Below are 24,365 nucleotides of genomic sequence, written 5' to 3' on the forward strand. Positions count from 1 at the left end.
ATGTCTTTGGTGATAAGGGGCGTGGAGCACTCCGTGTATCTGGGCACGTGAGATACCGCTCAGATGGGTGGTAGCACGATCAGCATGCAGAGCAGTGTTTTGTGACTGCGCATTTAAACAGCATTTCTCACGGTATCCACTCAAAACCGTGTTTATACAGCGCAAAGTGTACATAATATGTGCAGCATATTCGTCGGTAGCCTGTAGCACAATCCTGTCCGCACATAGTCTCTGCTACAAACGGCTCAGCGCTGGCGAGTCATTTAGCAGTACTGGGCGCCGCCATTTTGGTGTTTCATTTGCGCGCGTATATTCATATATTGCCGCGTTCAGGCGATAGTGACCAGTGCCTTCTTGTCCTCCAGTCCGATATTATGCCTTGAGGATCGCACTCTCAGTCGGCCTCATGCGTCATAGATTAGGCGATTCACAGTCCGCATATGCCTCCGCTATCCACACGCTTTTAGCCGCCTGTCAGTTTACTTTTATTGCATTTCAAAAGCGCGATCACCGCTCATCCTGCATTGCAGCCCATTCATCACAAAACCGCAGTTTCCATCACAGTCTTGCCGCCGTCTTTACTCACGATTTACGTGCGGTCAGTGGAGCACTACAGCAGAGTGCAATCAAGAGGTCTCCGCCACTTCAATAATTCCCGTAGAGCCGCCATCCTGTCTCCACCGATCCCGACTACAGGAAAGCTTCTCAGGGCTAAATACTCTTCTTTTCCTGCCTGTACACCTCTCAACTGCACTCCGCCGCGATCAGGACACCCTCCGACACCACAAAGCCTGCCTTTACATCGGATTTAGGGACTGTATATCTGCTATTTCAACAGTAGAATGAGCCGTCCGGCGGAGCTGCCCGATTAGCCAGCCATTCCGCTGTGCGCCCTCTAGCGCCCCCCACTTATCATAAAACTTAATATAAAATCCTAAAAAGTGTTATAAACACGTTTAAAATATATACAGTACACATCACAATCTTAAGCAAGATCAACATTTGTTATGAAACATTTTCTACGTACAAAATTAATTTGGATCTTAATGAATGATACTCACTATTATATCCTATACTACTTAATGAGAAGATGATTATTTCGGGTCATAACATTATGTAACCTCATTCAGACTTATTGAGCGGGCCCTTAACCCGTTCTGTGCTGCCGTCGGCCATTGGCCAACAGGAGCACTACCTCCCTAGTGCTGCCGTCGGCCAACGGCCGACGCAGCCCCTCCCACCCTTTAGAACACCCGCACAGCGGCAGAAAAACCGCAGCGGTTAAGGAGTTAATACCCATGACCACCATAGGAATTTTGTTTTAGTTTCATTTATATATCAATTCAAACTCCTGACCAGGCACCAAAGCAAATATCTGAACAGACAAAACGTTATCTGTGGTTAGTCATCGGTGGAGGAGTGTCTGTCTCCAAGTGGCATATGTGGGGAGTGTGTTGATGCTGTGTGTCAGTACCAGAGGTGGGCTTTTGTTGTGATTTTACTGCTCCTCGTTGCCATATAGTGAAGCCAAAGGAGCAGCAGATGGGACATCTACACTTCTTATTTGGTCTTGTATAAATAGAGAGAAAAGAATGAATGGGTTTGAAGTAGTGTGTTTTCCCCATAATAACAAATAATTTGCCATGTAAGCAAACGTAGAGATGCTAGTTTAGGCCTTTTGGCTCCTTCTGGATTAAATAATGTTTTATTAAATATTTGTATCAATTGTTTATTACAGGTAATCCGGTTTCAGCTCGGACTGACCGGAGCCTAATACTACTTCACAACAAGATTGAGCGTACAGTCACAGTGCATTTATGAAAATATATGATCAAGAGTGGCCCACTCAGGGGAAGCCACCATTAGACTCCTAAGATCACGTACACATAATGTACGCAGAATGCATTAAATCTACGTATACCTGCCGTCCATCCATGCAAAGCCTTTTATGATGGCGCAAGAGATCTGGAGGGAATAATGGTGCATCACAACTTTGTGCCAAGATTCCACTTTACACCTACATTGAGAGTAACCACTGAATCACTGTTTGTCCCTTAGCCAGGAGAAGGCATAAGGATGCCAGTTTGTATCATACTTTAGCATCTTTCAGTAATGACATTAACCCCAATGGACAATTACCATGTTTCTTTCTGAAGCCTCAGTTCAAAAAGTAATTTTTCAATGAGTCTGCAGCACACCCGGTTTCTTCTCATTAATTTAAACACTTCATATTTTTCACTTTCAGCGTGCATACACTCCTGGTGAACTCCGCTCCTTTTAGTGCACGATTAAGACAATGTCAGAAAGGGGATTGTGACTTGTAGCTTACGAGTCGCTCAAGGAGTTGCACACTTTTATGCACATTTGTGTTGAATTTTTATCACGTACTCACTTGTAAACCAATTTCATCCATTTTATTTCAATAATTTAATCATTTTTTGTCCCTCACGTCACAGAAAATGGATGTTTGGCGATCTGTTCTGCAACCCGGAACTATCTCTACTGATGAGGGAATCAATCCAGAAACACGAGCTAGGCTCGTGTCTAGAGATGATCATAATACTTTGGAAATTTGAACTTTGAACTGTTCTTGAAAATACTTGAACTGCACAGACCATGATGCAGTGGGGCGATACGGCGGAAGAGGTCAGCGGTGTGCTCCCAACTCCAGAATCCCCTTTTTCTTGGCTCCCGGTAGCCGTGTAAGCTGACAAGCTTGTTGGAGATGCACCTGCGCGCCAGAGGGGCAACGAGGCCCGTGACGGATGTTTGGCGACTTGTTCTGCAACCCCGGAACTATCTCTACTGATGAGGGAATCAATCCCGAAACACGAGCTAGGCTCGCGTCTAGAGATGATCATAATACAAGTACTTACTTGCACCGATTGAGGTGAAATACTTTGGAAATTTGAACTTTGAACTGTTCTTGAAAATACTTGAACTGCACAGACCATGATGCAGTGGGGCGATACGGCGGAAGAGGTCAGCGGTGTGCTCCCAACTCCGGAATCCACTTTTTCCCATACGGTGATAGGCCAAGAGACATGCAAATCTTCCTCCCATCTCTCCTCCGTCTTAGTCTTAATGCGGGAGGGAGAGCAAATGAAAAAGGACGCATAAATTTGGGAAGCTCTGGCTTTTTTGAGAAGTAAAGAATATAATACAGGCCCTCTAGAAGTTTCTGGATGAACAGAAAAGGGAGAAGCAAGGTATGCAGCATGAGCATCCTGAAGTGCAGTAAGTAATAAGGCATATTTAACGCGAAAGGAAGAAGGAAAATTGAAGGAAGAGACAGCTGATGAAAAGGAAAGGGGTTGACCATGAAAATATAATTGATGAACCCATATGAGACCCCGAGTTTATTGTTCTCTTTAGCAAGGTATAATATTTGCCGGTTCTACGTAAAAGATGCCTTTGCCCGTTTGTCTTATTTTGAGTAAAGCCCCCAGACTAATTTTTAGGTCCAGCGTTCGCCTCCGCCTTTTGATTGTACTAAAATTGTAAGTATAATATACTTACTTGTCTAGTCTTTTAGCTCTCCCTCAGCCGTTGGTCTGTTATTGTGTTATTCACATTTTGCTTCCACCCACTACAGCATGGGCAGTGGGTCAGCTCACCCCAGTTATTGCCTAACTTTACTGTGAGTGATTGCATTATGACCTGTCACAAGGAGGGCATGCACACACAAATTAGTTCCCTGAAGTGCTAGGGAGCAAGGCAATATGTGCTTTTTGAGACCAAACATTATTTTTGCTCTTAGCCAGTATTTTTAATTTTTGGATTGATGAAGCCTGACTGCTTCCCCTGCAATAATATTTTGCATAAACCAAACCTGGCATTGATATTGCCAAAAGTCTGAAAGCCAATGCAAGACCTTATGCCTGTGCCAAATGTTTGTTTCTTCATAGAGTGCTACTTTATTAAAATAGAAAATAAAGCCCTAAGTTCCACTTTCGATTTACCTTCCTCATTTACTCCCAAGTATTCTCTTCCCAAAACAACAGTTATGGAGGTCTATACAAAGCTCTTGCAAACATCCTCAACCCCTACTCCACCTAACCCTACCCTTCATCTTCACTCTATTCTGCAAGTTACTCCTAAAGCTTCTGCTATCTACAAGCACCTCCATATGCACACACTCCCTAGACCTAAATCCAAGGTGGAGGAACAATGGGAGAATGATTTTTCTACTACGTGGCCGATATCTATATGGGACAAGGTTTGGATAAAAATTCGTAAAACTTCTAGAGCGGCGTCCCTGGCACAATCTTTGTTCTTCATTTATAATAGATTACTTCACACACCCAACACTCTTCACAAGCGATTTCCTGTCACTCCAGATTCCTGTTGGTCTTGCACCTTACCCAATGCTAACCTCTTTCACATGCTATTTCTTTGCAAAAATGTACACGCTTTTTGGTTACAGGTCTGGGCACAAATTAATGTTATTTTTCACACCTGTATTCCTTTTTCCCCCACCCATGTCTTCTTGGGAAGTCTTTCACCTTGCTGGGATGTTATTGATTCTACTGTTCGCAATGTTGATTTATTATTAGCAGTTGCCTTTCAACAAATTACTATTAATTGGAAATCTTCCTCAAATATTACTTTCCAAGCATGGTGGTATAATGTCTGTCACAATCACAGGCTTGACACTGCTTTTGTATTCCCCGCCCAGTTGGCGGCTAAACGTGCAGAATTGTGGCTTCCTGTTACGATGTATTTAGATAAATGTACAACCCGTTCTTTTCGTCCACAACCTGCCCAACAGGAAGTTTCCAAACCCCCTTGATTCCCCTTTTCATTCCAAGTTTTATGTTAACATATTTACTTGCACAGCCTTATTTGTATTTGCTGTTTTATTTTTAATGATTATACTCTTCTTATTACCTTTCTTAATACATAGAATGAGTTCATTGTTTATTATTCATCCTCCTATTGCATACTGATCTTACTTTACGCCTCCCCCCTTTCTTCCCTCACCCCCTATATCTCTTTCTCATGATTATCTTATTGTATTTTGTATTATTATCTTTTATTATGATTAATAAACTTTTCTTGAATTGAAAAAAATAGAAAATAAAACAAAATAAACGGTGGGACTGAAGCTGAGATATGCTGATTTAGAGAGTCATATCCCTATGCAAGCATTCTGCCCTGCAAAGTACCCCCAAAATCATGGGGAATGTTTAATCTGATTATGAAGAAATGTGTTCAGCTGGTTGTAGAATGAGCGGTATGCACCTGTTACAACGCAATTTTTACAACACACTACCACTACAATGCAGGCATTACAACGCATACCATTACAACGCATTGCGGGGGCGCTCTAGGATAAGAGGTAAGTTTAATTTACTATCCAACACCTTCCCTAGGGTCCACGGGGACTGGAGTTAGAATAGTAAATTATACTTACCACTATCCAGCACCCCAAAAAGCTATGCGTTGTAACGGTATGCGTTGTAAATACCGCGTTGTAATGGTATGCAGAGTAAAAGTATGCGTTGTAATGTCATACATCCAGAATGAGCACAGAATCCACAGCATTATGACCTGTCACAAGGAGGGCATGTACACACAAATTAGTTCCCTGAAGTGCTAGGGAGCAAGGCAATATGTGCTTTTTGAGACCAAAGATTATTTTTGCTTTTAGCCAATATTTTTTATTTTTGGATTGATGAAGCCTGACTGCTTCCCCGGCAATAATATTTTGCATAAACCAAACCTGGCATTGATATTGCCAAAAGTCTGAAAGCCAATGCCAGACCTAATGCCTGTGCCAAATGTTTGTTTCTTCATAGAGTGCTACTGTATTAAAATAGAAAATAAAACGAAATAAACGGTGGGACTGAAGCTTAGATATGCTTATTTAGAGAGTCATATCCCTATGCAAGCATTCTGCCCTGCAAAGTGCCCCCAAAATCATGGGGAATATTTAATCTGATTATGAAGAAATGTGTTCAGCTGGTTGTAGAATGAGCAAAGAATTCAAAGGTGCAGGGATAAAAGTCCTCGCACTGCTTTTGATATTGTGCTCCCGGTCTGTTTTTGCTTTTCCCTTGGGCACTGTACATATTCCACCAAGATAATTGCCGATCTGCAAGTCCGCAGCGAGATCGCCATATCTTCCTACCAAATGTTCTACTGAACATGTGGTGCTCTTTAAATGTACCTCCGCCCATAACAGAAGGGGAGCTACTGCTTTCTAACCAGGCTAAAATAGTTCCATTCAAGAAAATAGGACACTTAGTTCTAAATGAATAACTAGAAAGACCTTCATGGACTAGATACACCAAAGATTGGAGATACATGTGATGTAGCATGTAAACTTCAACATTCCCAACTACATGTTCCATAATGCAGTGAAATATCAAAATAAGAGAGAGGGCTACTAACGTAAACTATTGTATCAAAACATGATGAATGCTGCTTTCATAGAGTGTCGCACATTATGAGTTACTTTATTAAAAGCAAAATGTAAATTTGAACTTTAGGTGATAAGTCAAAAGTAAACTATCTTCGCTTAATAGTTTGTTATGTGTGTAGTCAGTAGTTCTATAAAGCAGTGTCATTGCTTATGTCAACAAACCAACTTAAAAAGGCTATTTTTTTTGTACTTGACCCACATCACATTGCGATGAATAGACTGGGTACCTTTGACGTGGGGCGGGTTTCAACTCACTGAAACGTTCTTTGCGACTTTTACCTTCTCTTGTTGGTTATTCAAATTTCTGTATCCACTTCGCTACCTCTATGATATATTTTACAGTTTTTAAATATATTGAACGGCAGCCATTTGCATTTTACATAAAAAAGGTGATATCATTTTTTGACTGTTACATTTGCTTCTTGTTCAATGCAGTATGGTCTCACCACGCACACATCCCTGTCTTGACAAGTCATTGATTAGTTTTGAGATTAAAAGAAAAGCTTTAAAGATATTTAACGTTTCATTTGTATCGCAGATTATAAATCCATGTTTCATGTATTCCTGCCTTCTTGCAGTTTGGTTGTAAGCGATGACCCTGTGTGGAGAGACCAGTTCTATAATGGAAATGTTAAAAAGGAGAGAGGTTGGTTTTGCTTTTCTATAATAATACTTTGCAAGATTCAAGTTCAGTATTTACATGTACTATGAGCAGTGCTTGAGAGTGAACCAAATGTAGGTGAACAATTGCCGTGCATTCAAGTCTGTTTTCTCTTTTTCTTTGACTGTTTTACAAGGTTTAGGCTTTATTTCAAGTATAGAATGTGCTGGGTGTGAGACTAGTATGGTATTAAATACAATTATTAGTTATTATTGAATAATCAACATGCGAACAGCCTGAGAAATAGATTAATTTGTTGACTTTTTTTATTTTGAATGACGTTACTATAAAATTATTTGATGAAATTATCAGTGAAAATAAACTGTCTTTTGGAAAAGCATATTTTTATTAGAGTCTGCACATATTTTAGCAGAAGTTTAACTGTAGGGAAGTACTCTTTTTGACTTGGTCACCCCCAGTTTTTGCCTGGTACATGATGTGATTTCAACTTGAAGTGCACTGGCCACCTGCTAATCAGGTCACCAGTGCCAGATCTCTTTCCCAAAACTGTACAATTGTTCCCCCAGTTGGTAATACAGTTAGTACTTTCTATAGTACCTTAGTAAATGGTGCCCCTGGTACCAAGGCCTGAGGTACTAAAGAGGGTCCCTCAGTTGCTGCAGCACAAATTGTACTATCCCAAGGGACCCCTCACCAATCTCATGCAGGGTTTCTACAGCAGGCTGCGTGTTTTCGTGCAGACAAACCTGAAAACACGACCTGACACACATCCCTGTTTGCCAGCCGCCCTAACACTGCATGTGATACTTGTAAGTCTTGTGGAGAGGTGTGGCTCACTGGTTAGAGGCGGCAGACCCGAGTGCAGAGAACGGCCCGGGACCAGGGTTCGATTCCCGACGCGGCAGGGTCTTGGACCAGGATCAGCGGACTGATAATTCTCGCATCGGTGCCTACTCCGACCAGGGAGCACACTCGGCAACTCTGGGCATTAGCTTGCCTCATCTCCACAACGGCCCCACACAAACGCCGGGGATGCCTGGTTTCACCTTGGAGACCCCCAGGAGGGACTATCTCACAGGGAAAGCCAGGACGGGTTCCCCAGCGGTCTATAGCGCTACGAGGCCTCCGGGTAGCAGTGCGCTTTACAAGACACAACAATGTAAGTCACCCCTACAGCAGTTCTTACAGCCCTAAGGCAGGGTGCTTTGTATTACATGTGTGGGCATACCTGCATGAGCAGATATGCCCCTGTGCTAGGCTGTATTGTTACTGCCAGTGCAAATGAAGAGGGAAGCCATTATAGAACATGTGCTGGACACTGGTGAAAATGAGTTCACCAGCTACATGATGATTTCACTGAAAATAGGGATGTTTGGTATCACATATCTTGTACTGATTTATTTATTTATTTTGAAAGTTTTATATAGCGCGAACCAGATCTTTGCAGATATCAGAGCGCTTTACAAAGCCGGGAATACCAACAAGAGAGTGAAATTAAACATAATAAGTGGGATGCGTAGGTACGTGAGGGAGCAAAGTAGAGCAGGTACATCAATAAAGTAAATATTATAACTCACACAGATGAATTTACCAATATATGCACCCAGAGGGCACCTTAGAGGCGCCCCCTAAAACCTACCAGCCTCTGGTGTCCTTGCTGACTAGTTTCTGCCAGCCTGCCACCGAGACACTGTTCTGGCCTCCTATGGTGATAGGCTTTTGTTCTGGGTCTCCTGAGAGCAAAAGTCTATTTGGTGAGATGGTGTCACACCCCTCCCATACCTGCTGATTAGCCTTCCGATGCCGGCAAGATTCAATGAGCTGCCGCCTTTGAAATGCAAATCTGGCTCCCCTCACAGTAGAGGAAGCCAACCACCTTTGGCACCTGCACAGGCGGTAACATTTGCTAGTTAGGTAGGCGTGCTACCCTCAGGTTTGTATTACTCTTAAGGTGGGCTAAACTGAGGTGGACACGATTTTTCAGAAGTAGCCACCTTTGTGATGGCATACTTGTGAATTCTGGGACAGGTTTATTCCCACTTTGAACAGGAACTGGTCATATAGGGGGCGTAGTGATCCGAGACTACTACCCTACACTCCTCTTACACCCCGAAATTAGGTATTTAAGGGAGCCCCTGGCAGCAGAAGAGTAGATACCGATGACCTGAAGAAAGAAGATGGCCGCACAGCAAGAATAGAAGACCCAGCAACTGACTTGGAGTCACCCCTGCTGGCCTGCCTGCTGATTTCGTGCCAAAAGTTGACCTGTGCTGCAGCTGCTGAGTCCCCAAAACCTGGGAGGCCTGTAATCCTTCGCCAAGGAACCAAGACCTGCCGAGGGACATTGGAGCTATCCCCTGCACATAGCAAAAGAAAGACAAGAGGACTCCAGCCCCGCCAAAACCAGACGCCTCCAAGATCCACTGAACCCGAGCCCCCCCGGCCCATGTCGAAGTGGGCCAACTGTGTCAGCGTGGTCCAAAAGCCCTCAAGTTGCCAAGTCCATCGTGGAGTGACTCATCATAAACTCCCCAACGTTACCTGCAGCCTCTGTTGGCAGGCCCTCTTAATTGCAAGTGTTGCCGGACAGTGAAACCCAATATCCAAAAGACCCTCAGCAACCGGACACCCCATACCGAGAAGACCAAAGGTGTCCCCCAACATCACAAGAATCGAAGTCCTTGGTTGGTTTCACCGGACTGGCCTCTCAGTCCCCTCCTGCAGCCTCTTTGTGGCAGAACAGTTTCACATTGGGCACCTGACACTGTTTGCCCCACTGCATCCGACCGCCCTAGTGCCGCTGAAGGTGACCTGTTGTTGCTGCCTTGCACCTTGCCCCGTACTTATCTTTGACCCGAGACACTGTTCCCGTAAGTCGCTGACAAGAACTGGTAAACCGCATATGATTTTCCTTCCATAGCTTAACATTGCAGAACTCAGAAATTGTACTGTTGACTTTTTTAACGGAAAAGTATTTTTCTTTACAAAACGTACTTACCTGAACAATTTTCGTTCTGATGCCTAAACATAATTGAAGATACTTGCTATGTTTATAAATTGGTGTGGATCTCCTTGGTTCGTGTGTCTCATTTATTGACCATTGTGTGTATTTTCAGATGTCTTGCATGCCATTGTGTTAAGAGCAATGCTGCTCAACCACACTACCCACTAGCAGAGCACCTAGGGATTGCCATAGCAAGCCCCCTGTTCACTCATAAGGGAACCCCTGGACTCTTTACATGATATATCTCATTTTGATATATCATATAAAGAGCAAGGTTCCTACGTTAACTTAGTGGGATATTATTGGAAATGGAGGTTTCCCACATGGTATAGTTCCTTAGAGGAAACTAAAAGAGAATATGTGTATTCAAATAAATAGATATATAGTTGCTGTATTATTTAACTGTTGAGTCATTAACATGATGACATCTGTCCCAGATGTTGCTGGTCTATTACTTAGGAGTTGATCTGTTCAGACATTATACAACATCAAGGTAGCCAGATATTTGACAACCCCATTGTGTTTTAGACAGTAACAGTTAAGAAATCAAGTCTGGACTGGGGAGGCTTGTAATTAACATGTAATCATTTGTTATAATGATGACTTAACCTGTGAGAGATTTAGCAATTGGAAATTTGAATCAATACAGTGTTTCAAAAGTGCAGATGATCGGATTTGAGTGATGTGGGGAGTTTTAATGCCCACAGTAATTTGTGGGCATTAAACGTAACGTTGTAAATTTGCTAAATGATTATTCTGCTCTATGCCCCCAAAGAAGTTATGCTTTTTTCAAAAGAGCAGCTACTCTGCAGGTCAGGTACCAAAATCTTAGCAATTGATCATTGTAGGAAACTGACCCCTTTATCCCCATTAATAAAGCAGTTCAAATTTGATAAAACGTATTGCTATGATATAACAATTGCAGCCATGCTGTTTCTGTGAAAAATGGAATGTTTAAAAAAAAATGTCAATGAAATTTATAGTAGGTTTCATGTGACTTGTACCATCAGAAATCCTTTTTCTGGTTGCAACCTTTGGGTTGTAATCCAATTTGTAGTGGCTGCAGAGGAAACAGCGGTGAAGACAATACATCTCCAGGATCCTAATATGTTTGCATCCTTTATTATATCAGTCACCTGGACCTGCTTTTTGGAACCAAGATTAAAATAATGGTTCAAATTCGTCCTCGAATTTTATCAGACAGTTTAATATATATCATATCAATGAGCCCATCACGTGTCTTGTTTTATTTTGTTAATGTATCATCACATAGGTCAGGTGATTATAAGGGGAAGTCTTTCATCTATTCAGTCGAAAGCAGTGATCTTCCGCAGAGTAATTAATAAAGATTATTGCAAAGCAACACAGTATCTTATATTTTTTGGTTTGACACCCTCCCCACACCCCACACTCTTATCTTCCCCAATATCATTGTTTGCCCTTCCTATTTTCCCTTGAAAGTCCCTGAAAGATAGTTACTTCTTAGTGCCGGGGTACTTTGTCACATTTAATTGCACAAGTAGTTATATGTTCTTAAATACCCATTTAGTTTACTTTTACACTATTGAAAAACGTGTTTATATGGTACTAAAAGCCAGGATGTCTAACAATTCTAATTGAGAGTAAGTACTATCAACTGACATACTGGAGGAAAAGTGGTTTTTCATGTCTGTGGATTGCAGAACTGGATTCACCATTTTAAGGAAAATGGCATCCAACTGTGGATTGAATTCCCACAACACACAAAAACTGCTGTGAAAATCCCCGTGTCCCCTTACTCTTTCCATTTTGTGCAAGACAACCTATGACTTCCTGAATCGAAAAGCAGTCCAGGAAGTTGGGGCCTCCCTCGGTTATCCTGGTTGTCTAGAACCCAATCACAATGTTCTAAATACATATAACAATTCTGATTGGTTGAAAAGCGGATCAAAATTTGGTTAAAACAACTTGTGGTTTTTACCATATCTGAATGGCCACCACTCAACCATTCAGACTTACTCTATGTTAAGAGTTGGGAAGCCAAAACATGAATGGATTGTCAGTGAAGCAAATGAGCGGAGGAACAGATCTGCTCTGTGTGCAAATAAAAAAGGCATAATTTTCCATTTCCACCTTTAGGAGGACAGTGTCCTAAAGAGCAGTATCATACACGACAAAGTGAGCAGCTGAATCTGCAAGCCGTGATTGCACCCTGTGACCAGGAGATTGCAACACAAATTTCTGTAGTAGTCAAAGTAAGAGCAGACCTGTGGTAGTCTTTGTCTATTGTAATAGTTAATTATATTTTTTTAATGTGATTTAGGCATCATCTGTGTTTGTTTTTCAGGAGCAGTCGTCCTACGTGTTGCAAAGTCATGGTTTCGAATTGGATCTTTGGAAATCTTAGCTCATGCTGGAGAATTCGATCTGTTGAGGTAAAAACAGAAAATTCTGAGGCGCAGACAATATCAGTCTTTCATCCCCAAACACATTCAAATTAGTAATTTTTGTTTAATTCACTATGAAGATAAATAATTTCACTTCTATAATTTAATCCATTCTAAAACATAAAATAATTACTTTTTAGATAGTGTGACCTTGATTAAAATTCAGAGGCATCAGCAGGAGAACACGGCCAACAGAGTTAACGGTTAACCATTTAACAAACTTATGGCGCAGGGGGTGCCATACATATAGTTAGTAACAGGATTGTGAGGACAAATTCCCTTATGACTTGACTTCATTCTGAAACAAAAAATGTGCATGGAGACCACAAGAAAGCTATTCTTGTAATCAATAGAGTGGATGTCACCATACTCATAACCACCAATTGTAAATGCTGCAGGCTAACTATTAACCCTATGTGACTGGAGGCGCCGCATCCTCATGCCATTCCCTCAGCACTCCTATTGTTTCGATAGTGCAAAACGATATTTAAGTTGTACACATATGACATTTGTAGTTAATACATTTGCATATTAACCTTTACCTTTATAGCACTGTGTAGCGTGGGTGTGTGGACAGGCGGTGGTCTTACTACAGGGGATGTATGAACAGGCTGGAGACTTGTTCTACGTAAGGATGGCTTTATTTTTATGAAGGTTTTGCGAGTCCTGAAAGTAAGTCTTTCTCTAGCAAAGTCGGCCCGGTCCGTGGTGGCGTCCGGTCTGTTGGAGGATGACGAGGCTGTCCTCTTCTTCCTCTCGCTGATATGGATCTCCTCAAGGGGCTTGGGGCTTCGTATGCAGAGTCGGCTCCAAGAAAAGAGAAACCAACAGAGGGACACCGTCAGTCACGTTATCTGGTAGCGAACAACCCACGGGACCCGAGTGTAGTGAGGGAACACCAGTGCTTCACAGAGTTTAGTCGGTGCTAGTGCTCGGGAGATAGTGAGGTTTGAGGGGGGGGGGTTTAGGAAGGTAGGAAGTGTTGGAAGGGACAGGAAGGTGCGGAGCGGACTATTTACACTATGTAACACGGGCCCCCTTGCCCTTGACCCAAGCTGCCCAATGCTGCCGTACCTGTGACAGCCACACTCCTCCCTCGGGAGTGTGGCACGGCGGTTCGCCGAGTCGTTGGCCTCCTGGCTTTCCTCCGTCTCCCACTCTCTCTCTTTCGGTCTCCTCTCGTGTTCTCCTCGGCTCTCCGTCTTCCTCCCGATCCTCGTCTCTCCTCTCCCGCTCCACTTCCTCCTGGGTGTAAACACACCCCGAATAGAGGGCTTCCTGGCTTTTCTCCAACCCGGGTCCGCCTACGTCATGAGGGGGCGTGGTCTTCTCCTCTGCGAAGGCCCAGTTAAAGGCGCCATCCTCTATTTCCTCCCCGTCCTCGGAAAGCAGCGGACTGGTGTCCCATTCAGACTGAGGAGAAGGAGGGGCAGTATCAGCAACAATCCACCATGGTACCGGTGTTTCCCTTTCCACCCCGTTACACCCCTCCCCCCCTGGCTTCTCCCGATCGGGGAGAATAGGAGTCCTGGACAGGTAGTCCGCGTTACCGTTCTCCACTCCCTTCTTGTGCACCACCGTAAAGGCGTAGGGCTGGAGGAAGAGGAACCACTGTAAGACTCTTGGGTTTTGGGACTTGTTTCTCTGCATCCATTTGAGGGGAGCGTGGTCTGTATACAGTATGAACGGCTGCCCTTCTACATAGTATCTTAGTTTCTCTACAGACCAGCGTATTGCCAGGCATTCTTTTTCCACTGTGGGGTATGTGCGTTCTCTGGGGTGTAGCTTTCTGCTAATGTACAGAACCGGGTGCTCTAACCCGTCCTCCCCCTCTTGGGACAACACTGCTCCTATCCCAGTGTCAGAAGCGTCCGTGGCCAGGGTGAACGGTTTCCCAAAGTCCGGGGGGATCAACACTGGGCTGGAGGTGATCGCGTTCTTTAGAGTCTCAAACGCTTTTCTTGCTTCCTCAGGGGGTGGTTTCCAGAGGATGTTCTTTACATTCTTTTTCAGGAGGTCTGTTAACGGGGTAGCTACATTTGCAAAGTTCTCAATGAACCTCCTATAATAACCAATGAGACCCAAAAACGCCCTTAAGTCTCTTTTGGTGGAGGGAAAAGGGGTATTGGTTATGGCTCTGATTTTTTCCTCCTGTGGGGCTATTACCCCCTCCCCTAGCATGAACCCCAGGTACTTGACTTTGGGAAAAGCAGCTCTGGATTTTTTTGCGTTTACGTGAAGTCCAGCGTGCTGCAGGGCAGTTAGGACATTGGAAATGTGATCCAAGTGTTCCCTCCAGGATGAGCTAAAGATGACAATGTCGTCTAAGTACACAGAACTGTATTGGGTGTGGGGGGCCAACACCTCCGTCATCAACCTCTGGAAGGTTGCTGGGGCTCCGTGAAGGCCGAAAGGCAGGACGTTAAACTCAAACAGGCCATCGTCCGTAGCAAAAGCTGTTTTGTGCTTGTCCTTTTCCCGTAATGGTACCTGCCAATACACCCTTGGTCAGGTCCAGCGTGGTAATGTATCGGGCCCCGCCTATTCGTTCTATGAGTTCGTCCACTCTTGGGATTGGAAAAGCGTCGAAGGTGGATATGGCGTTTTGAGCCCTGAAGTCCATACAAAACCTGGTGGACCCATCAGGTTTGGGGACCATTACTATCGGGGATGACCAGTTGCTCTTAGACGGCCTTACTACCCCAAGTTCAAGCATGTCCTTTACCTCCTTTTTCACGTCGGATCTTCTGTAGGCCTTCTGTTTAATTACCCTTCCCTCCACCGTATCAATGCAGTGTTCTGCCATATGGGTGAGACCCGGAGCGTCAGAAAACAGGTCGGAAAAAGGACGTAATGCATGGAATAATTCACTTTGTTCGTCCTTGGTCAATTCTGGGTTGGTAGGGAGGTGTTGTAGCGTCGAGGCCTCCCCTCGTGTGGGCAACACCAAGTGTGTTGTTTTGGGAGGAGGGCCTATCCATTTTTTTAGCATGTTTATGTGAAAGGTTTGTTGGCGACGGGGGGTGATCTGTACTCTGTAGGTGGTCCTACCTATGGTCTCGGTGATCATATATGGACCCTTCCACTCACTCCTAAATTTCTGTGTGTAGGAGGGAAGGAGCACCAAGGCCCAGTCACCCTTCTCCATCGTCCTCCATTTCCTTCCTATGTCGTAATACTGCTTTTGTTTTTGCTGGGCTCGCTCAAGGTTTGAATAGGCGAGGTCTCTAAGTTTACCCAGCCTGGATTGCAATTGCTGTGTGTATTCCAACACTGATCTCTGTTCGCTGGTCTCTTCCTGCTCCCAGGCTTTTTTGGTGATTTCCATTAGGGATCGGGGCTGGCGAACATAGAGAAGCTCAAACGGGGAATACCCTAAACTGCTCTGTACCTGCGCACGCAGGACATATAGAGCCAGGGGCAGTAGCCTATCCCATTCCTTGTTTTCGGCAGACAACATCTTTTTCAGAGTGGTTTTCAAGGATCGGTTGTACCGCTCTTCCAACCCGTCCGTTTGTGGGTGGTAGGCGGAGGTGCGTATTTGTCGGAGGTCTAGGGTTTTACAAACCTCCTTCATCAACCTCGAGACAAAGGGAGTCCCCTGGTCCGTGAGGATCTCCCGGGGAAAGCCTACCCTCGAAAATAGTTCTATCAGTTTGTCTGCCACGTTCTTTGTTGTCGGAGAACTGAGTGCAAAGGCCTCGGGGAATCGGGTGTTGTAGTCTACCACTACTAGGGCGTAGGTATGTCCCCTTGAGGTGCGGGGAAGGGGTCCAATTAGGTCCATTCCCACCCTTTCGAAATGGTTCCCTATGATGGGCAATGGTTGGAGGGGAACTGCTGTAGGCCTACTCATGTTTTTCCTCTGACATACCTCGCATTGTTTGCAGTAGGTCTCGGCCTCTTTATAGATACCGGGCCAAAAGAAAAGTCTCACTATGTTTTGGGTGGTCTTCTCAGGCCCCGAATGACCGGCATTCAAATGCGTATGGGCAAAATACAGGATTTGTTCCCTAAAGTCCTGGGGCACCACCAGCTGAGGTGAGTCGCCTGCTTTTCCTTCTCTATACAACAGATCCTTGTTGATCATAAACCGTGGATATGGAGTGTCTGAGTTATCTTGAGCTATATGAGCCGATTTCCATGCATTTAGCAGGGTGGGGTCATTGGCCTGAGCAAATTTAAAACTACGGTCCAATACCCATGGCTCTGTCGTCAAATAGGTACCCGTTGGGTTCCTTGCAGTCTGGTCTCTCATCTCCCTCCCAAACAGCTCCAAGAAGTCAGGGTTGTCAACTCCCAGGATAAGATCCTCTGGTAGCGAGTCCACCACCCCTACCTTAACCTTACAGGGGCGTCTGCCTGCCGGGTGAAGGGTGAGATGTGCGACGGGATAGGGTTTTACGTCTCCGTGAACGCATCTAATGTGTACCAGGACATTGGGACTCAGTTGGTTTGCATGTACTAGTCTTTTCTGAATGACGGACTGTCTGCATCCTGATTCTAAAAGCGCCTTAATACCTTTGTTATTGACCAGGACCCATACGTAGAAAGAAGGCCCCATCTCCGCGGTGTACAGCACTGCCCTGGGAATGTAGCCGACCTCCATGGGTTCTTCTCCGCTTCTTCTCCTCGGGCAGAGTCTAGCTATGTGCCCCCATTCCCCGCATTCAAAGCACTGGGGCCCTTTCACAGGAGGTGCAATGTCCATTTTGAGGGGTCTTGTCTTCATGGGTTCGGGCATTGGTTTGGTTTTCTTCTCTTGTCTCGCTATCGGAACAGGTTTGCCTCCCTTGTCCATTTCCAAGGGAAGGTACGTGGCTGTGCCCTAGCATAGTTGGACGCCATCTCGATAGCCTGAGCGGCGATGAGACCCGAGTGTTGCCTTAACCACCTTTGTGTGCCAAAAGGCAAGGCCTCCATAAACTACTCCAGGTATATGCTGGACATGATCTCTTCCTTACTGCGACTTTCTGGTTTTAGCCACTTGTCTGCTGCCATTTTGAGTCGCAGAAACAACGTCTTTGGATTTTCCCCTGTGATTCCTTTCTCCTTTCTGAACCTTAGGCGGTATGCCTCCGTGTCTAGCCCTAAGTGGTCCAGTATTACCCCTTTAATGTCCGGATATGAGGTAGTTCCTGCGTGATTAGCGACTTGATACGCCGCTTGCGCCTCTCCGGACAGGAGGGGAGCCAAGAAGAAAGGCCATTTTTCTTCGGGCCAACCACAGGCACGTGCCGCCCATTCGAAGTTGGTGAGGAAAGCATCTGGATCCTCACCTGGAACATACTTTTGGAGAGAGACCCCTGCAGGGTGGTGTGCGTAATTCCTCCTTTCCACCGGTACCGGGATGCTGGGGTTCTGTACTACTTTTTGTAGATTTTCGATCTGTGCTGTGATGGTGTTCCTGAACAATGTCCTAATGGCATCGGCTGTGGAGATTTGTTGACTAACCGCCCACTCCAGCTTCTGTTGTCCCTCTATCAGGTGTTGTATGACCTGATCCATCTGTGGTTCCTGGATGGAAGGGGTTAATCCCACTTCTGACACCACTTGTAGCGTGGGTGTGTGGACAGGCGGTGGTCTTACTACACAGGATGTATGAACAGGCTGGAGACTTGTTCTACGTAAGGATGGCTTTATTTTTATGAAGGTTTTGCGAGTCCTGAAAGTAAGTCTTTCTCTAGCAAAGTCGGCCCGGTCCGTGGTGGCGTCCAGTCTGTTGGAGGATGACGAGGCTGTCCTCTTCTTCCTCTCGCTGATATGGATCTCCTCAAGGGGCTTGGGGCTTTGTATGCAGAGTCGGCTCCGAGAAAAGAGAAACCAACAGAGGGACACCGTCAGTCACGTTATCTGATAGCGAACAACCCACGGGACCCGAGTGTAGTGAGGGAACACCAGTGCTTCACAGAGTTTAGTCGGTGCTCGGGAGATAGTGAGGTTTGAGGGGGGGGGGTTTAGGAAGGTAGGAAGTGTTGGAAGGGACAGGAAGGTGCGGAGCGGACTATTTACACTATGTAACACGGGCCCCCTTGCCCTTGACCCAAGCTGCCCAACGCCGCCGTACCTGTGACAGCCACACTCCTCCCTCGGGAGTGTGGCACGGCGGTTCGCCGAGTCGTTGGCCTCCTGGCTTTCCTCCGTCTCCCACTCTCTCTCTTTCGGTCTCCTCTTGTGTTCTCCTCGGCTCTCCGTCCTCCTCCCGATCCTCGTCTCTCCTCTCCCGCTCCACTTCCTCCTGGGGGTAAACACACCCCGAATAGAGGGCTTCCTGGCTTTTCTCCAACCCGGGTCCGCCTACGTCATGAGGGGGCGTGGTCTTCTCCTCTGCGAAGGCCCAGTTAAAGGCGCCATCCTCTATTTCCTCCCCGTCCTCGGAAAGCAGCGGACTGGTGTCCCATTCAGACTGAGGAGAAGGAGGGGCAGTATCAGCAACAATCCACCATGGTACCGGTGTTTCCCTTTCCACCCCGTTACACACTGATACATTGAACAAAACCCTGATGCATGACTCCCGTTCTGCTCTTTGTTTTAGGCTGTCACCCTCTGCATACAGTTTATTTAATCACTGTAACATACTGTTGGCAAATCCAAACCACCTTCTGTTTGGAGATAGTTTGATACTTTCAACATATATAATTTAACCGTATTAGTCAAGCCCCATATGTTTGCGTATGAGGTCCCCATAGAGGTTCACAAATCATTTGTCTTCCAGCTACAGAACGCGTGTAAGTTTTGGTGGGGCAGATTAACTTCACAAGCAACCAGGCCTCGCTGACTGTAAACGGCGAGACCACTTTCTGCTCTCTCAGAAGGCACGGCACAGCTTGAAAATTCCAAGCTAACCTTGGACAGATAGTACAAAACAGGTTTTTTATTCTGGAGGACTAATGCATGAGAGATGAAGTGGTAATGCTGGTCACAGTCCAGTTTCTCTCTTTTAGCGCACTTCTCGTGATCAGGGAGGGCTTGTGCAAGTTCAGTGCTCTTTTCTCAAAGAACCTTGGTAACTACTCAAGGCGAATTAATTACAGGTGATTTATTGCACAATTAAGTCATGTCTAATATTTGTCTTAGTTTCCTTGATGCTCGCCATTTAAGGGACTTAGGTTTGTAGATTTGAACCAGTGCTACAGCTTCAATTTTCGGGGAGCCTTTTGGTACTAGGTTTGTACCTTGCTGTTAGAAATTGGGTTCATGGTTGACTGGGGTGTGAGCCACGGTCAAGCAACAACCATAATCCTACTCAGGGTAAGGAAAAGCAAACCCCAAATTAACCTGTTTGTTTTGAAGCCAACATGTCAGCTTGTAATGAGCGTAATATTTATACATGTTCAGCTGTCCAATGTGACCATGAAAAGTCTGAACGAATCAAGTCGTAGAATGATTTTACCCATCCTACAGAATCTAGAATGTAAGTTCTGCCAACATTTAGGAAATCCAATATTGATTGGAATTTTTTCAATGTGTTTGGTGGTTGTAAAAGCGCACATTTCTCTAAGAAATGTGTTGCAAGGCTTCTACCTTCTGCACCTATCCCAAGAACAGGACAATGAGATAAGCAGTTTTTTGATTTTTTTTAATTTAGTTTATAGAACATGTGAGCAAATCCACAAACTATGCGATCTTCTCTAGGAAAGTGAGTACATGCCATCGACATAGGACAATGCCTGGTCATCAAAATCTTGTAAAAGTTCTGTTACATGGGCTGAAAACAGCCCAGGGCTATTCTTATACCCCTGGGGCAATCAGCAGAAGTGGTTTTTTAGAACCTAGTTTGCAGTCAAGTACCTGCTTTCAGATTCTATATTTTGGCAGAAAAACCCATTTGAAATATCCAAAGCCGTTTTATATTTTTTAAGCACTGTATTGTTCATTAGTACCATGCTATGAATGTTCTGTACCGCCTATAAAGCAGTGTTCAAGTGTCTGTAATCTAAGACTAGACAATATGAATGGTCTGCTTTCATTTATGGAAACAAAGGATTCTTCATAGGAGAGGTGCAACTTTCTATTACACCTTGGTATTCAAGTTGTGTATTTCTCTAACTTGTTTTAGCCTCATGTTTATTAGGGCATTGTCTTTGTGGAGTGGACCTCACAGGTATGATGTGATAAGGGAATCTGTCTTCCCAACCCACATGGTTGTGGCATAATGCCAGAGCTTGTGCTAAGGCCCATCCTTGGCATACAAATATTTAACTGCATCTGGAACGAGGTCGAAAAAAGCAGGTAAAATTACCTTTCGCCCTTTTGGATTATCCATAACAAACTCCAGTGGCCAATCCTTTTCAGCCGAGACAATGTCATAGCTGAATGACAAGTTCTCCCAAAAGATAACATTCATGGTACATGGTATATCTTTCTCCATTTGCAGTTGCAATTCATATAATTGTCATGGGACACTCAGTCTCCTGTCCGGTGTTTCCACCTGAATGTAGCCACTCGATGCTACTCCTACAAGGCTGAACTATCGTGACATCTGCCCTACTGTCTGGCATGGTCAGAGCCCCAGAAAGAGAAACCTTCAGAGACAGGGAGGAGGCTTCAGGCTTGAAACAATGGTCAGTGGCTTCAGGAGCATAATCCCAGGAGGAAACAGGAGGTTGCCAACCACTGGAGCGAAATAAAAGTTGGAAGACCAAGGCTGATGCTGAAAAAAGGCAAAAGGTTATGAGAATTGTCAAAAATCATGCAAAAGCGTGGAACATGATGAAGAAACTACTCGAATCGTTGCGATGCAAGGAGTAGTTGCACCTTCTAATTTTTGTTGGCTGGAGGCAGAAATGAAGTCAAAACTAAGAGCCCTTCATTTAGTATTGGTAAATATCCTAGTTTGTGTTAAGCTGTGGCCACCATCTCGGATTGGGAAATATATATTTTCTCAGAAATTCTTGCTGAGTAACTCTGGGAAGGAGCCAGGTGAGGCAGGGAGGACACTCTGTACACGTTTCACGATAGAGACTCCCTCCCAACGAAAAGCTTTCATGTTTTACAGTATCATCTAACACGTTGTGAATAATATTTGTACAATATTTTACATAACTCATATCAGTTTTTGTTATCTTTTATTTTCTTCAGTTCTTAATGATTTACTATTTGCATGCTCCATTTAATTCTGCTTGTGGAAATAAAATTACACTAATCACAATATTTTATATTGTTTTTGTTTTTTTTAGAAAACTTTTGGACTTTGTGATTGAGGAACATTTTCCATTAATAGACATTCAAGATACAAATAAATATCTGGTAAGGTTTAATCTTCTATTTTTATGTTTTTCCTGATGAACTTCCGCCTCTGAAGAGCCTAACTAATATTCTTAACAAAACGTAATATCATGGACCAGAGATGGGTTGGGACTAATGCTGTTTAGTCTGTACGTATCAAATGCAGTCCTAATTTTCAACCAGTTTATTTTTACCATCTAATCAAATGCATCACATATTCTATTGTAATGTACTGAGTTATATATATATATATATATATATAACTCAGTACATTACAATACAACAAGGAAGAGGACCGGACCAGCAAATTCAGCAAAGATGGTATTTTATTTACAGATTAAAACAGAACCAGCGACGCGTTTCGGGCGGGAAGCCCTTGATCACGCTGCAACATGTTTGTAATCAATTATGCTTTTTTATAAGTGTATGCAGTGAAATAGACGCCACCCCCTGGTGACGCCCACCATGATCATGTGATAAATACTAAACAGTAACAACGCACTACCGCTGATACATAGTTGCTATTGCTGAATGAACATACAGGAATTCTTAACTGGTTAAATCCAGGAAACCCTCGACATATATTCAATTATTAAAACATTAAAGTACAATCCTTACATGTTGAATTTCAGATAAAAAGATATATATCTGTTATGTGCAAATAAGCAATCTAATACATTTAGCAGCAAGACTGTAAAGTGCGTATATCTAAAAGTGCATAAGTGATAAAAAATTGTGATAAAGTGCAAGAATTAGCGGAAACATATGGAACCACCACTGAAACAATTATCAACAGTTAGGCATCATTTCTCAATGTTTAAATACAAAAATTCATCATCCTAATCCATAATTATTTCTATTTGAAAGGTCAAATAGAAAAGGAAGAACCATTTTATCAGGAAGCTAAAAATAATAGTATGTATAAAAAGATTCATAATTCATATATATACATACCTATACATACCCCCACTCTCTTACCCACCACCCCAGATACCTAGCCCATTCTATCAAAAGTGAATATTTCAATGGATTGCAAATCCCTATGTGCTAGTAAAGAACAAAGCAAAACAACGTAAATGACACTGACTATATACACATCCAACTTAAAAACCCTCACATACATATTTACAGTGTGCATATCTGTGCGATTTCATATATACACGCGTCCATGTGCAACACTAAGCCCAAGGTCAAAACCATATCAATATCAAAATTCTATACATGGTATCCACATAATAGTAAAATCACTGTACAATTAAAAGATAATACATATTGACTATCACAGGTGATTGATTTTTCTCTCAACGACAAAGTTAATCAGCTGGAGCGCCTAGAGAAAAAACTCATCAGAACCAAACTTCATGGACATTTTCTAGCACAGTGTCTGCAATCCAACATTATCCCCGTAGGCTTACAGGTCAAAGTTGAACCCGCTATCTTTATCGACGTTCCCAAGTTCCGTGAAGGCTTCAGCTTTGTCGCGAACAACTGTTCGCGACATTGGATGGTCCTCGGTATTGAAACAGCTAGTGAACAAATTGCAATTCTAACAAAGCAGATAGCTGACCTAAAAGCCGAGATAAGTGGGGATTCCACTCTCACCAACTCCAAAGAGGCATTGACTAAACTGGTGGCGACCCTCCAGGACTTTGAAACGACCACGATCAAAAAGAAACTTGAGAAATTAGCCCGTGACGTGAGGTCCTACGACAAAAAAAGAACGTATCCCTACCTGCAGGACGAATATTACAGACAAGACAATCAAGGGAGATTTACCAACCGCGGCCGAGGGGCCTACAGGGGTAGGCGGAACTTCACTACTTTCTCAGATTCCTCGTACAGTTCGGGTGAGGACTCAGAACGAGCCGGTCCTAGTGGTGCATACGGATACCAGGACTCCTACGGACCTGCTTACCAACCCCCTTTTTTAGGACAGGGAGGATGGAGACCGCCGCGGGGCAGAGGGAGCAATCGGGACAGGGGCACTGGCAGAGGCCAATTCAATGCGGGCCAGGAGTGGGACTCCGGGAGAGGGAGAGGCACGAAGCAAGTGAGTTTCCCCCAGGAGGAACACGGGGAGAGGTCCACACGCAGGAAGAACTACAGGTGGTAGAGGAGACTTCCCCTGTGATTAACATCTCGACCTATACCCTCAAGGAGGATGAAACAAAAGTATTAAGCCGTGGTTTATCTTTTGTTCCCACCTCCACACCGGATACATTCAACACTATGGTCGAACTCCACAAGTTCTTTAGGAAGATAAGACTGAGATATTTTTTCAAGGACACGCCTTTCCAGCAACCCTCCTCAACTACCAATCTGAGGCCACCGTCCACTTTTGTACCATCTACGTATGCCATGACCCAACGCATCTTGGCGTATGAGAGTCTAGTACTACGTGATGTGCAGACCATCTTGGAAGACAACAATTTTGCCAAATACAACACCAGTAGAGCTGAGAAATTTGCACTAAAATCCTTGAGGGACAACATCGGAATAGTGGTCAAACCCGCGGACAAGGGTGGTGCCATTGTAATACAGGACCAGGACAACTACACGAACGAAATTCTACGACCGCTAAATGACGGGATCAGTTACAGACAATTGGGCGGTGATCCATCACAGAGTATAATGGCTGAAATTTTGAGGGTCACCCAA

At 44.2% G+C, this 24,365-nt stretch overlaps 1 protein-coding gene across 1 annotated transcript in view; it reads left to right on the plus strand.

Annotated features, from left to right (window-relative positions):
• The window catches only part of LOC147688747 (uncharacterized), a 380,809-nt gene that overhangs the window by 152,234 nt on the left and 204,210 nt on the right, over positions 1–24,365 (plus strand). The window contains exons 8-10 of the mRNA XM_086941654.1: positions 7,006–7,073; positions 12,380–12,467; positions 21,659–21,728. Of these exons, the coding sequence (XP_086797780.1) occupies positions 7,006–7,073; positions 12,380–12,467; positions 21,659–21,728 (226 nt within the window). The remainder of the gene's footprint in view (positions 1–7,005; positions 7,074–12,379; positions 12,468–21,658; positions 21,729–24,365) is intronic.

This window comes from Lissotriton vulgaris, chromosome 10 (genome assembly GCF_964263255.1).
Source record: "Lissotriton vulgaris chromosome 10, aLisVul1.2, whole genome shotgun sequence".
NCBI lineage: Eukaryota > Metazoa > Chordata > Amphibia > Caudata > Salamandridae > Lissotriton > Lissotriton vulgaris.